At 41.8% G+C, this 15,552-nt stretch overlaps 1 protein-coding gene across 1 annotated transcript in view; it reads right to left on the reverse strand.

Annotated features, from left to right (window-relative positions):
- The window catches only part of SOX6 (SRY-box transcription factor 6), a 572,111-nt gene that overhangs the window by 12,396 nt on the left and 544,163 nt on the right, over positions 1-15,552 (reverse strand). The window contains exons 13-14 of the mRNA XM_054970704.1: positions 9,167-9,340; positions 6,088-6,304 (exon numbers count right to left, since the gene is read on the reverse strand). Of these exons, the coding sequence (XP_054826679.1) occupies positions 6,088-6,304; positions 9,167-9,340 (391 nt within the window). The remainder of the gene's footprint in view (positions 1-6,087; positions 6,305-9,166; positions 9,341-15,552) is intronic.

The following is a 15,552-nucleotide window of genomic DNA, read 5'->3' on the forward strand; positions in this document are numbered from 1 at the left end:
CCAAGTGAGAAGGTGGGGCGGCTCTCGGCCATGGCAAAATGGCAAGGCCGCATGGCCTGCACTGGCCCAATCAGTCTCTGGGCCAGATGAGAGCAGAGGGGGTGGCCTTCCAGGCCAGCACCAGGCACCCATCAGCAAAGGCAGCAAACTGGCAAAGCTACGCATTCCACAAAGGCCCTATCTGACTCTGGGCCACAAGAGAGTGGGGGTGGGCAGCCTTCCAGGCCCGCATCTGGCAGCCAGCACAGCACTCCAGCACAGGGGAAAGGCAGGAAGGCTAGGTCTTCATGACAGATGCCTGCCTTGGTGGCAGTACACTGTTCAGCCAGCAAATGGGTGGAAGCTTGACCTTCAAGGCCACCAAGGCAGCGGATTTCAGGTGTGGGGGAGCAATCACTGCTGGGCCTATCCAGAGCCCTGAAACTACTAATTGAGCAGTGGGTGTCTATGGCCCTGGGGCACTGACCAAGTCCATACCTCTGGGATCAATTGAGGCCCTGCCCTGCCCTGCCTGGCAGGTAAGTCCACTGGGAGAGCTCACCTTTCTCATGGGAGGAAATTGGCCAGGTCTGCCTCCAGCTGGACAACCAGCTGGAAAGACAACCAGCTGGAAAGAGGAGGCGCAAGACCCGGAACTAATGGAAGGCCACTTGCTACAGGGAGGTGTCAGACAGCAATGGAGGGAGGAGGATGGGAACTTGTGGGGGACTACTGGGGGGAGGTGGCCTGGGCTGCTCACCAGCACATGGTGCAAGGGTCTGGTTCCACCAGCCACAGGGCACTTTGGGCAGTGGATGGGCAGGAGGGGATGCCCACACCCACCCAGCACCTACAGAGATGACGAGGATCCCTCAAGGATCCACCTGTCCAGCAAGGTGTGCAATAGCAGGTTTTATGTAGATATTTTATTCCTGCTGCAGCTGGAGGCAGAGGACAGGGTCATCTGTTCTTCTTCCAAAAGGGGGGAAAGGGAAGGAGAAGAGGAAGGAAGTGAAAAGGACCTTTTCCAACTGGCTGAAGGGCTACATTGTTTTCATGAGTGTAATCAAGGCTGCCTACCTTGAGAGGGGGTGGCACCTGTCCAACCATTTGGCCAATGTGCTGTGGACCTGGGGCCCTTGCTGGGGAGGGGGCTGCCATTGAGTATTTATTATTTATTTATTTAATTTGATTTATACCCCGCCCTCCCACAGATGGGCTCAGGGCGGCTAACAACATTAAAATACATTAAAATCACAAAAACATAAAATCAATAATAATATTTCTTAAATCATCAAAAATTATGATGAAGTATTGTCGAAGGCTTTCACGGCCGGAGAACGATGGTTGTTGTGGGTTGTGACACTGAGAGATCTCTGTCTTTTGGTGCTACACCTCTGAAGATGCCAGCCACAGCTGCTGGCGAAACATCAGGAACTACAATGCCAAGACCACGGCAATACAGCCCGGATAACCCACAACAACCATCATTATGATGAAGTGTTCGGTAAGCGAGCTTCATATAGTGCCAGGACATGCTGGGATCTCATCAACCAGAAACTTTGGTTGTGGATTGTTGAGTCCCACATGGGGGGGTGAGTCGGATTTGTCCTGGGTGGGGAAGTCCACCAAGGAGCTGCTGAAGTTCATGGCCTTGAAGCTGGCTAGGGAGCTCTTAGCAGGAAGGATAGCAGGCTCATTCCCCATTTCTCCCTTCTCCAATCTGCAGGTGTCTCCTTTGGGGGTGGTGCCTAATAGGCCACAGATGAATCAGAATCGGATCCTCAGGTTACGTCGGACAATGATGCCATTCTCCTTGAGCTGTGCTCAGCGCCTTATGCATTCTTCGATCATGCCATGCATTTGGTACAGTCCTGTGGCCCCAGTGCCCTTATGAAGGAATGCAACATGTTGCTGCCCATCCACCCCAACGACTTGCCTGCTGGGTTTTAAGTTCACTGGTGCTTGGTACTTGGACAAGGCCATTCCCGTGGGTTGCTCAATGGCCTGTGCAGCCTTTGAGGCCTTCAACTCGTTTCTCGAATGGGCAGCTGCTTAGGGTGCCCACACATCATGCACTACCTCGATGATTCCCTCATAGTAGGGCCAGCTGTGGGTGAAGCCTGTGCCATTAGGCTCACTGGCTTTCAGGCATTGGCTGAGGAGCTTGGCATCTCTTTGGCCAGTGAGAAGACCGAGGGCCCTGCCACCAATCTAACGTACCTAGGCTTTGAGCTAGACATAGTCTTCGGATGCTCCCAGCTCCCTCGGGACAAGCTTAAAGCCTTGCAGGAGCTTATCAGTGTCATCCTGGCCTGTCCCAGGTGCATGCTCAGGGGTCTGCAGTCCCTGATCGGGCACCTGAATCTCACCATGTTCAGGTTACCAAGGGCATAAGGGAGGACTTCGTGTGGCTGTCAATCCTCAGCCAGTTCAATGAGGTGTCCTTTTGGCAGGCCATGTGGGATGCTGGTTTGGAGCTGCAGGTGCCGTTGGATGCTGCCGGGAGCAGTGGCTTCAGAGTGTATCTGTTGAACCAATGGCATGCCCAGAAGTGGCCTGACAGCTGTTCCAGGTCGGGCCTGTTGTGGGACATCATGTTCCTGGAACTCTTGCCAATTCTGGTGGCTGTCACCTTCTGGCAGGAGGAGTTCAGGAACAAACAAGTCCATTTTTGTATGATAACATGGCAGTGGTCAAGGTTTTGAACAGAGAGTCCTCTGAGTGGGTCATATGCCTCGTGTGCCAGTTCATTGTGACTTGCCTGTATGCTAACATCTAATTCTTGGTATGTAGCAGGTACAGAGAACAGCACCGCCGATGCATGGTCTCACGTCCAGATGGAGAGTTTCCTTGCCCTGGCACGAGAGGCCCTTCCAGATTCAGACCCATTCCCAGATGAGCTGCAGAGCCTTGGGAATCGTCCACAATGCAGGGGATACTTGCTTTGGTTGCCCCATGCTGCAAACCTTGTTCAGCTTCCTGGCCTTCTCTGTGCAAAATAGGGGACCTGGTCTCCTGCTTGTTGAGGTGAATGTGGTCCTGTGCTACCTGTCCTCCCTCTGGGAGCAAGGTTTCGCCCTGATGACCATGGGCTGCCACCTTGCAATGATTTCATTTTTCACAGGGTCTTCCCAACCCATACAACTCCTTCACTGCGCGGCGAGCCATCAAGAGTTGGAAGCAGAATGCCCCCCTCTGCTGGATGCTCGCAAGGCCATCACATATCCCATCCTTGTCTAGCTCATGGGGCTGTTCCCCCACATCTGCCGGTTGGCCTTTGAGACACTGCTCTTTGAGGTACCCTTCACTTTGGCCTTCTTCGGGGCTGTCAGGGTGGGGAAACTTGTTGCAAACTCCCGCCAAGATAGCCCTGGACGTGCCCTCTGTATGGGGGACCTCTCCACCTGGCAGTCTAGGGTGAACATCTTTCTCCACCACTCTAAAACTGATCAATGGAGGCAGTAGGCTTGTATCTCCTTGAGGGATGCTGGGTCCCCCCTTGTCCCTGCTACACAATGTCAGCTTACCTTGCAGCTTGTCCACCAGGTGAGGGCCCTCTTCTTGTGCACAAGGATGGCTCGCTCCTCACATGCTTCCAATTCTCCAGTGTGCTGCAGATGATCCTGGGGCGATGGGCATGCCTCCCACAAGTTTGGGGCTCATTCTTTCTACACTGGGGCTGCCACAGTGGCCTCTAAGATTGGCCTGCCCCTTGCCTGCATTCGATCCTACAGGTCTTACATCTGGCCTGAGCTGGTGCTTAATTCTCTCTCTTTTTAGTTCCTTCAGGTCGTCACAGGCTGGTCTGGATCATGGGTCACAGCATCATTCACTGGGTGGTGTGCTATGCCAAAGGATTGGGATGGGGTCTGCACCTGGGATTTGCAGATGCAATCTTTATCAAGTGGATTGGCACAAGGGGGATGCTGTGGGACTCTCTTATTCCTCACTTCTTGCAACTGGCTCATCAACTGGAGCCTCCGGAAGCCTTAGTGCTTCAACTTGGAGAGAATGATCTGGGCAAGCAGACTGGATGGGACTTATTGCATTCTGATCTGAAGGACTTGGCAACTCTTCAGGATAATTTCCCTGGCATGTGGATTGCATGGTTAGATTGGCTGGAGCGTTGCTCATGGCGTGGAGCCTCGGCAGTGGAGAAGGTTAATTTGGCCCTGTGGTGGGGGTCTAAGGCTGTGGGGTGCTTCATGTTGGCTGGTGGGGGTCTGGTCATCCCCCACCCCAACATCTCCTTTTGATTGGAGGCATTGTACTGAGGGCAGGACATTTTGCTACATCAGGGATGGCTTGCTGAATTGGTTGCAGTTTAGAAGCTTTGGTGGGAGCCATTTTGGAGATCTTGTGGCAGTCTTGGCATTGGGCACAGATCCTTTTGGGGGGAACAGGGCCTGTGTGCACTGTTCCCCCATAGACGGGGATCCCCATATGAGATCTTGGGGTATGGCATGGCAAGGACAAGCCCATCTCAGGGGCTGTCAGGGCATGCCCACTTCCAGGTGGCAGGGGAGCTACACAGAGGCTTGTGCCCATGTGAATCCCACTAACTGTCATCCCCTTCAGCAGGTGGGCTGAGCGGGTGAGGGGATTATCAGCTGGCAGGTGGGTCAGCTGATGCTGGGATTTGCACCCTATGCTGAGCCAATGCTCCTATTACTGTAACCAATGAAGTTGTGGCCTTTCTTAACTCCAGCTTTGTCTCCTGTCTTGCTGCCTTGCCTTCTCACCCTTGAGCTACCCCCACAAGTGACTGCCATTTCTTTCGGCTGACTGCCATTTCTTTTATGTTTCTCCCACTGCCACTCTGAGCAGCCCCAAGAAACACGAGCAATGTCAGGGGGGTTCTCTGCTACCATCAAGGGCTTGCCAGCTCTACCTGGAGAAAATACTTCTATTTATTTTATTTACTTATTAAAACATTTCCCCCTGCCTTTCCTTATGGTTCAAGGTGGCTTACAATAATAGATGAAAACATTTTCAGTTAAAACCAAAACAAAATAATTTCACTTCTGGAAAGCAGGAATGGGATTTCTACATTCACATCAGAAATTCTGAGCCAGTGTGGAACTTGCTAGAAAATGGCTCAAAACCTAGAGATACTATCTCAAAAATGTATAAGGAGAGAGAGTATGATATACTTTCCCTTTGTTTTCTATGTCGGGCCAATATAATGTTCTCTGAGGACCAAATATATTTAATGAGATGAATGAATGCTGGAGACTTGTATGGGACATGGGATAGTTGTTGCAATAAAGAAAACAAAGAGGCTGAGAGGAGTCTTGTCCCTTGTTGAAGACTCTAAGCACAAAGTCTGTTTTTATTCTTTCCTCAGAGATATAGTTTTAAGGCTTGGATCCAAAGTCATGCCAGCGATGGATCTAAAGTGCAGCCACTCCCTTGTTTCTCCTCCCTCTGCAGCCTTCTTTGCCCCACAAAATTGTGCTCCTGTGGGACCAAAGTAATAATCTAATACTCTAATTTGGAACAAATTGGAGACTGCAGCAGGACTGGGGAATCTGCAAGAATATACCTCCCCTCCACTGCTGATGGAAAAGCCATTCCATCAGAGAAGCTACTGCTTCATTAATGAAATGGCTCCTTAGGATTCAAGCCAAGTCAATTGTAAGAAGGGAGTAAGTGGAGAGCAGAGAAAACATAAGAGAAGCAACAACATGACCGCTGGTTTAAGGACTTAGAGAGAGGCATCCTAATTAAGCAGGTAGAAGCAAAAATCAGACTCATTTGACCAGCTGATTATACTATGTATTTTATTCTACACTTTTGGCTGTACAGTATTGTTACTTAACAGACTCAAAGGAGGAATTACTGGAGTGCTATCCATGGGCGGCGGGGGGGGGGGTGGAAATAATCCCACTGATCCCAACAAATGGGCTTCTAGACAGCTTGTGGATGGGTTACCAGTCAACCAGTAGTGGTTATCAAAAGCAGTGCACCATAGAAGTCTAAAACTTCTTGTGCGAGAAATGGTCTGATAAGTGGATCCTTTGCAAAATATCTAATTCCACTGGAAGGAAAATGTTTGGAAACTACAGTTAAGAGTACTCTACTGAAAGTAACTTCAATACATACCCTACAGTAAAAAATTGCCTCATCTCCTGTCTTCGGGATCTCATCAGTTGTTTGTATTCTCCAATACGCAGTTTCTTACCATCAACAATGCAGGTGCGTTTTGGTCGGGGTTTGTATTTGTAATTCGGGTACTTCTCTAGATGGATTTTACTTAGTCGTGCTTGCTCTTCATAGTAAGGTTGTTTCTCTTGGTTTGACATGGATTTCCATCGAGAGCCTGCATAGAGGAAGGTAATAGTAACTGCTCAAAAATGTTTGTACCAGGAAAAATTCCACATAGCTTTCAACACTCCTGCCACATTTCACTTTAATGTCCAGAGAAGTCAAACCAACTGTCATAGACCTTGTAGAATGCATTTATAGGGTCAGTGGTGTATTCAGTACCATCTAGAACAGTCTTTCCAGTTCTTAGACATTTTCCTCAAGTTCCCAAGATGACTACTTCACTTCCTTAGCCATACAACTGTGTGCCACATTATTAAAAGTAGCCACCACCATGCCAACTCAAGAAGGGATGATATCATAATATTAGCTAAGGAAACAGTTCTACTTTACATTTCACCTGAAATTTTTAAAAGTACCGATAAGAATAGCTGCCCCTGTTCAACACAAAAGTGAACTCATTCAATGAAAATAAATGGAATCTTTGACTATAGTAAACTTGCCCTATATTAACTGAATACCCTCCCCTCAAAAAAAGTTTTAATATATTCACCAGGTGACTGACTGATTTGTTAAGAGACACTTCCTATGATCCAAGGAACTGCTATTTCCATGTGTTCTAGAAAGATCTAGAGTTGTGCTTCTTCAAACAACTGCTTTGAATGCCACATGGCGCAAAAAAAAAAGCTTTAAAATGGAGGATATTTTCAAGCCAGTTATATGGCATAAGAATCTGCCATTCAAAGAAAAATAAATTCAAAATCCATGGCGTGTACCCAGTCCCTTGGACACAATGACAATACAAACCTATGCTGAGTTACTCAGTCTGTTCCATGAAGTCAAATGGCTTAGAATGAAGTAACTTGGCATAGAATTGCGCTGTGAGATTAGTTCTTTGAATCTCAACTACAATGCTAGAGGTACATTTGTGTAGTACTCATTCCATTGCTCTTCAAAGGTTTTTCATGTTGCTCATGCATGCGTATTTTGCCCATATGAATCTGGCTTCTAAATTTATTATAACTTGACACTTAGCAAAACCTTGTTTTTTCAGAAAGTTAGAGATGACTAGTTGAGTGTCTTTAATTTAAATGGTCTTTGCTGTACCTATGATTTATCATTGGCTCCCTGACCCTCGTAAATCCTATTACACATTATAATCATTCAGCAAGATGCAGCAAGTACACTGAGCTACACTTTAGGTTGTATTTGATATAAAGCGGAAAGTACATTTGCACTGTTCTGCAATACTTTAATTACTATAAACATTAATCACAAACTACACTAATAAAAATATAACAGTTTACACAGAAGAAGGAAAAGCATTTAAGTCTGTTGTCTTGTTTATGAAGAGACATTTAAACAGTGAAGAAGAAAAGTTTTTTTAATTTAAAAAATAGCTTTCAGCTGGATAAAATGATTACAGCTGTGGTAAACATTAGTGGAAGCTATTCTTTTACCATGAGCCCTTACACATCAACAAATGGAAAAGTTACATAAATATTATCCTGAGTCAGCAATGCTCTCTTGTCACTTCTAATATTATGGATTCTTTTTCTTTTTGTTATTGTCCTAGAAAATGTGCACAGATATTATATGTAAGTTAACTCTCTCTTTTTTTTTAAGTGGTGCTGTTCCTGCCGGGCTGTACTCCCTGTTTAGCAAACATAAGATTTCTGACACTTCTGAAATATTTGTACAGAAAGTTTACATTTCAATGAATACTGTTACTATACTCCTTTCCTTTCAAAGAATGCACACAAATAATATAGATTCTCAATAGCTGCCAAAACTGGAACAGTGAAGGTTTTATACAAAACTGAAAGGCTATTCATAGAACTTACTAAAATGGTAGACAAATAAGAGAACTCTTATGTAAAATATTGCAAGTTTAAGAACAGTGTTACATTTATTTCTTTTTAAAAAACTCTGCTTCTGCAAGAGAAAAGTTATAGCCAGGTAAAACTCTTACTGTAAGAGTAATAGCAGCTTTGTTAAAATACATTCTAAATATCACAATAAGTTAATGACAGCCAATACTTTATTATTATTATTATTATTATTATTATTATAAATTAATTTTAAAATCCACCTTTCACTTCAAATAACTCAAGAGTAAATATCACTTTAAACATTTCAACACTAATTCTCATGTATGTTATTCATTCTCCTGAGAGGAATCCAACTCAAGTTCTCTAAAAACTCAGGTGGCTTATTAGAGCAGAGATTTGATTGCTGGTTATCTTTTTCTTTTCTAAACAATTAATTAATGTTTAAACTTTTTACTTAAGAAGTTTTCTTTTAAATATCTTTTAACAATGAGTATTATTCTGAATACTTAATGATCATTTAGATGCTAGGTTTCAGTATTCCAACCACTGACACAAAGATGGACATTTTTATCAAGTAAACTTTTTTACGCAAGGATAATAAATTATTGGTCAATATTTGCTTACAGAGATATCATGCTATTAATTTATTGTGATTTCAAGAAGGTCTTGCAACACTAGCAGAAATTAATATACTTGTAGAAACAGCTGCTATTTTCCCTCAGATAGTAAATCCAATGGAAAATTCAGTTTTTATCTGCATAAATTTTAATAAAGCTGTTGTTTGCAATAAACTATCTATGTGTAGCTTAGTTTTAAATTCATGCTGTGATTCATATGATCATGAGTGCAACACATTTTCATAGTGTGCTATGGAAAGGCAAATATTCAACTTGCTTACTTTCAAGATTATTCTAGGACATTTGCCATTTTATATCCCACTACAGGAATTTCTATGTCTGAGGTTTTCTGGATACCATGCACTCTCTTTGAGTCAGAAATCCAAAATATAATGTCCTCTAAACCCTCAAAAATCTCAAAGTGATCACTGCTTCTGATTGTGCAATTATTTATTGTTTAGTACTTACCAAGGATTTTGCTAATATTGGAGTTGTGCATGTCAGGAAAAGCTTGGAGAATTTTTCTACGTTCATCCTTTGCCCAAACCATGAAAGCATTCATTGGTCGTTTGATATGTGGCTCACTGCTACTTCGGCCCCGGGCATCCCTGTAGACTCGAGCTTCAGCCACAGTGGTGCCTCCTGTTGGCCAACAATAATACTGCTGTAGTTTAGCTGCAGAGCCATTCATTGCTTTACTTCCTGTAATATCAGGGCAGGAAGAAACAAGATGGATGCAAACATTATTACATTATGTGGACTCTGGGACAATTATTAAGTTCTCCCTTATGCTTCCAGATCTATGAGACAAAGAATTATAAATCCGGTTATTCCAATTTATCATTTATGTTACTTTATTTGAAACCTGTAAGAAGAAAATAAAACCTAGGAAATTCTAAGATCAGAACTGTTACTATCTTTGTTAAAATATATATGTTCTAGGTATAACTGCTAAATTGGGGGGAAAATGACGCATGACTGTCCATTCCAAAATGTTTTTTTAAAAAACACTGAATGTTACTGAAAGCAAGGTAAAAGTAAGTATTTTAATATACATCTTATAATGATGCCCCATTGTTCATACTTCTCTTATTCTTCCATGAGTATTTCAATTTTCATCCAAACTGGTAAATTAACTGAAAGGTCTGGATGGTAGCAAAGATATTTGAACAAATAAAACTATAGTGTGAAATTATCTGATACTAGGTGATTAGCATTCTTAATTCACATTTCTTTCAATGAGAACTCTGTTGAGATGTTTCCCAGTTAAACTGTCTGACCAATTAACTCAAGGTTAATATGCAGATTAACATATCTGAGAGATACATGTAGCCACCTCAAAAGTCAATTTAACTAAAAATGTCATATATGTGTATTTTAATAAATAAACGTGGTAATAAACGTTTTGTGAGACAGCTGCACTTTGCAGTCATTGACTAAAACATCTGAGAACCATACTTGATGTACTTTTGAAAGACTAGGATGCATTTGCACAATGAGAAAGTGACATGAATGACTTTAAACTCACTGTGCATCAAAACAACAAAGCGTAACTCTCACATGCAACAATTATGATAGGACTGAAAGGAAAATGAACCGTATTTTACATCTCTATGACAAATCTGCAGCATCTACAATGCAACATAGCTTGTTGAAACCCAAACTGGTATAAATTGGTAAAGCTGTATTGAGTTCACAGCGAAGGGATGATTTGTGAAAAATCAGAACTTGAAACTATATTTTAAATTATGTAGAATCCTAACTGCCAAATTGCTGTTTAGAAACCACTGTACTCTAAGGCACACAACAATTTTGTTGTTGTTTTGTATAGGCAATTCATTTTATGGATAAAATCTTAGAACAGCGGGTGCATAACTAATATGCTACCTTTTTGCCACTGTGCCCACAGTACATTAATTTCATTTAAAATGCACTGACCATACAGGATAAATTGATTTCACTTTATATGGTGTTGACAGCCATGTTTATTGTGCAGTGAAATGTAGTGTAGCTTCAAGCTGACAATATCCATCAACATATGGCAATATGCTGACTGCTGGGCCAGATGAAGACATACATTACCCTGGAAGCAAAACACTTATTTCCATGTGACACTGTCTTCTCTTGAGGATCACTATGGTAATTTATGAAGCCCTAAAAACCATTACTTTATAACTGACACCAGTTCCGCAATTGCATGCAGATAAAAAGAGGACAAGTCTGCTGTGAATATCCCACTCAGAAGTATTTTAATGGTACCCAAAGTTTAACTACTTTGCATTTACTGGCTGTAACTATTACTGCAGCCTCCCCATCACAAACACTGAGTAGACGGGCATGTATTTCATACCTATTCCAGAGCCAATATGATCAAGTTGGAATCTTGAGACAGTTCACAAAGGTTTAGAATGGAATAATGAATAAACAATTTCTTTCAAATCTTCTTAGGACTGTTACCTTAGTATATTTTGTTGCCTTGTGCATGTGAAATGCAGACCTATTGGCAATTCTTTTTAAATTCCAAAATGTACAATAAGAATTTTGAGATTTTTCTGAAGCATAAAGAGTTGATCTCCCACTAACCTTCCAAACTGTAACTATGTGAAGAAATTTTAATAAGACCTTAACAACAAGCACAGAAATAACTTCAAGGATTACAATAGAATCTCAGGGAAATGAACAAAGTATTCTATCATCACCTCTCTACCTTTACCATGTAGATAAAGATAAAAATGGCCTCTTACATAGAAAGCTTTTCCATAATTTATAGTATCAGACTCATCATTGATTCTTGTGCTTGAACAGCTCCAGCTACTTCTAGTGGAACATGGTTGTAGTGTGAAAACTCTTTACCCCATGCAGAAGAACAATAATTGTAGTCTTTCACAAAGGTGACTTCCATGAGGGCTTTTTGCTCTGCTTTGGGCTTCTAAATGTAGTGGATTATTTCCAACCTTCCTCATAGCATTGACTATCCATTACCTTTCTATGGTTTCTCCATGCTCTCTCAAACCACTATTGACTCGATGTTTCTTGCTGGTCCACAGCCAAAACATGTTTGCTTTTTGTGTGGAGGTCATGCTGTGTTTCAAAAGGTCCCACCGCTTACTTTAGCACTATTTTCTCTGCTGTATTCCTCCACTGTTGCCAATTCTTCCCCTGCATCACTGAGGGATTGTTTTTTTTAAAAGGCAGTAACTAACATGAAATCCAAGATTACATTTTAAAATAAGTAAACCGCTAGTCCTTTTTGTAGCTGAGATACACATTTTCCCTTTTATCTCTGCAGTAAAGAGCCAAAACACTTAAAAAAAATTAAAGCTAGGAATTCAGAAAACCTAGTAGTTAGATCATTATAATGTTACAACATTATAGAGATCCAGCTAGTGCCAGTTTTTTAAAAAGATGAAAACACCTCGTGGCAAGGGAATTGAGGGACTGTGGCTGCTGAGGAATAGGACAGGAAAGACCACCATTTGGAAGTCCCACTGCCACTGTACTGAACTGACAGCCGCAGCAGCATTAGGAAAACTATATGGAATCATTGCCATGTAAAAGGCCCCAAAGAAAGCCTAGTTTTGCACTAACATGTTAAATCCTAAACTTGCTATTGATTGTGTAAAAATAATTCTACACAATTTATTGACTTCTACATGTTACAACTATACTTGTATGTTTTATACAAATAGAGAAATCCCCCTCCTGGGTAGTAGACCAATCTAGTCCAGCATGCTGTTTCTCATAGTGGCAATCAGATGTTCCTGGAGGACCCAGAACATAGCTTGGCTACTAAGACATCCTTTTGGTTGCCCTCAGCACTGATATTCAGAAGTTTACTATCTTTGAACATGGAGGTTCCATTTAGTTATGGCTAATTCACTCTGATGGTGGATGCTTGATTTGTCTAATATCCTTTTTGGATTGCCACATTCCCTTATGAGTGTCAGGCATAGTAAACTGGCATGCTAGACCCATAAAAGTCTTCTTGGAAGAACCCTCACTCTGATTGGCATGACTAGGAAATGCCTCCTTAAATACTTCAGCTGAAACAATCGATAGATTGAGGTCACTGCTTCTGTTAGCCAGAGTTTACAACTGAGTCTCACTGTAATCTTGAAGACTTGATACAGATGAATGACCAATATATTTCTGGTCTTGTGATGCAATCATAATTGCAGAAGTATTTTGAGAACATAATCTATATCCTGAGGGACATTAATTAAAGCAAAAGATATGACTTCTTTAAAAAAAAACACCTTTATTTCAGTATTCTTTTGTTAAGAAACAATTCTTAAATTGTAATCATAAATTACAAACAATCCAACAAAATTCTGAAGCTTCTATCTCCATCTGCCTTCAGCAAGCCTGCACTTGAAAGTTTTGGAAATGAAGCTAGTAAAGCCTTGAATTTCTCTACTTCATCTCCAAGTGAATATTTCTGCCTCAGCCTAAGGGTTGCTGCAAAAGAATTTGTGTTAAATTAGCTTCTGCAAATAATTAACAGTCACGTAATATGCCTCTGCTCCTAAGCGTCTTACCATTCCAGGACTATGTTGAACATACTATAAATTAGAAAGAATGCTTCTGTTTCTAACTGGTCAAGAAATCAAAAATTAACTATTATTCATTCAAACTACATACATTGCACTGAAAACAAAAAGGCCCAGATTCAGAAACTCTCCCTCTTGCAAACTGAAACCTATAATAAGAGTAATTTTGGACTGAAAATAATTTCTAAGGTTCTTTAACTTGTGAATCACAGACAAGATTTTTAAAAATCTATCCATGGAATTTCAGCATGTCTTACAATCTTTATTCTTGTTCTGAGCTACAATAGCAGGCTACTCATAAAACATAAAGTACTAGGGAAGAAAAACATGAAACATTTAAAATACACACACAAAAATCAACAGAAATCTTTAAGAAGGTAAAGATTCTGTTTTAACTCAGGGAATAGAGATAGTTCCAGTAGAAAACGAACAGATTTTATGTGTCTCTTAAGGACTACAGCTGTTGTCTTTATTTTTAAAAACCCTCCTTTTCAAATAGTATGCAGAAAATGCACTAGCTGGAGACAAAATAAAAACACTTGTATGACTTTAACAACTAACAGGCCATTTGCAAGAATACTATTTAGAGTATAATCAAAGAAGCGGACTGTGAGCGGAACCACAAGTGACAAAAGGCACAGGTTGGACACTTGTCAGCTTCCCTCAAGTTTTGATGGGAAATGTAGGCGTCCTAGTCATGCAGCTTGGCTCTCTGACTGCTGTCCAATGGACTTTTCAGCTGTCACTTGTCCAACATTCCACAAAGCTGCCTAAATTTCCCATCAAAACTTGAGGGAAGCTGACAAGTGTCCAACCTGTGCCTTTTGTCACTTGTGGTTCCGCTCTCTGACTCCCGGAATTCAGGGTCTAGTTAGGATTCCAAATTTCAGCAAAAGTAGTAAGATTTGGCTGTGTAAACAGGGGTGCTGTTCCCCCACCTGGAGTGGGGGATTCCCTGCTCCCACCCTTCCCCTGCCCCTACTGGCTGACTTCAACTACATCACATTGACTGGATAAACATGTGCTCAAGTCATGCTGTTGAAATGAGATTCCTAGACATCATAAATAACTGTTCACTGGAACAGCTGGTCACAGAGCCAATCAAAAGGGTAGTGATCTTGTACTTAGTTCTGAGCTGGATTCAGGATCTGATGTAGAGATGTAGATGTTGTTGCAACAATTAGAAGCAGTAACCACAATGCTATTAAGGTCATCATTCCTCTTCTAAAAAAATATTTATTTATTTATTTATTTATTTATTTATTTATTTATTTATTTATTTATTTATTTATTTATTTATTTATTTATTTATTTATTTATTTGGCCTTCTACTCTGCCCGCCCTGCACAGGCAGGCTCAGGGTGGATTACATCAAGTAAAAACCATTAATATAAAACTTACACTTTAAAACAGTTTAAAAACAACAACAGCATAGCAATACAATATAAGTTTTTAAACGTACAAGATAGCAGCAATCAGCTAAACGGAGGCCATCTGCCGCTTAAAACTGCCAGTTAAAAACTGGATGGTGGATGCCTCTAGTACGGAGGGATCCTGTCTTCCTTTCTCCTCCTCTGTTTAGGCCAGTGGAGGTCTAGGCTAGCCTCAACCATATGCCTGGCAGAACATCTCTGTCTTACAGGCCCGGCGGAAAAATAGTAAGTCCTGCTGGGCCCTGGTCTCAGTAGACAGAGACTTCCACCAAGTTGGAGCCAGAACTGAAAAGGCCCTGGCTCTGGTCAAGGCCAGATGGGCCCCCCTGGGGCCAGGGACCACCAATAGTTATTTATCCCCTGATCAGAGTGTCCTATGGGGCACATACGGGGAGAGGTGGTCCCACAGATACACAGGTCCCAGTCCGCGTAGGGCTTTATAGGAGTGGGTGGTTAAAAAAATTACCCCTAAAGTCAGAAACAGTAACATTTGACTTAAAAAGAGGAAGCTTTACAAAAATGATGGGACTAGTTAGAAGGAAGCTGAAAAGGAAACACAAGAGAGCCAGATCCCTACAGGATGCTTAGAAGGTATTTAAAACCACACTAACTGGAGCCTAGATATAATGCCTTCCCTAGGTTAGGAAAGGTACTGCCAAATCTGAAAGGATGCCTACATAGTTAACAACCCAAGTCAAGGAATCCATAAAAGGCAAAAAAAAAGGGCTTCTTTTAAAAAATGGAAGGGATGCCCTAATTAGGTGAAAAGAAGGGAGCACAGCATCTAGTAAAATAAGTGTAAGTTAATAACTAGGCTTGCAAAAAGAGAATTTGAGGAGTGAGTTGCTAAAAGCATAAAGACAAACTATAC

This window comes from Eublepharis macularius, chromosome 2, assembly GCF_028583425.1.
Source record: "Eublepharis macularius isolate TG4126 chromosome 2, MPM_Emac_v1.0, whole genome shotgun sequence".
In the NCBI taxonomy this organism is placed as follows: Eukaryota; Metazoa; Chordata; class Lepidosauria; order Squamata; family Eublepharidae; genus Eublepharis; species Eublepharis macularius.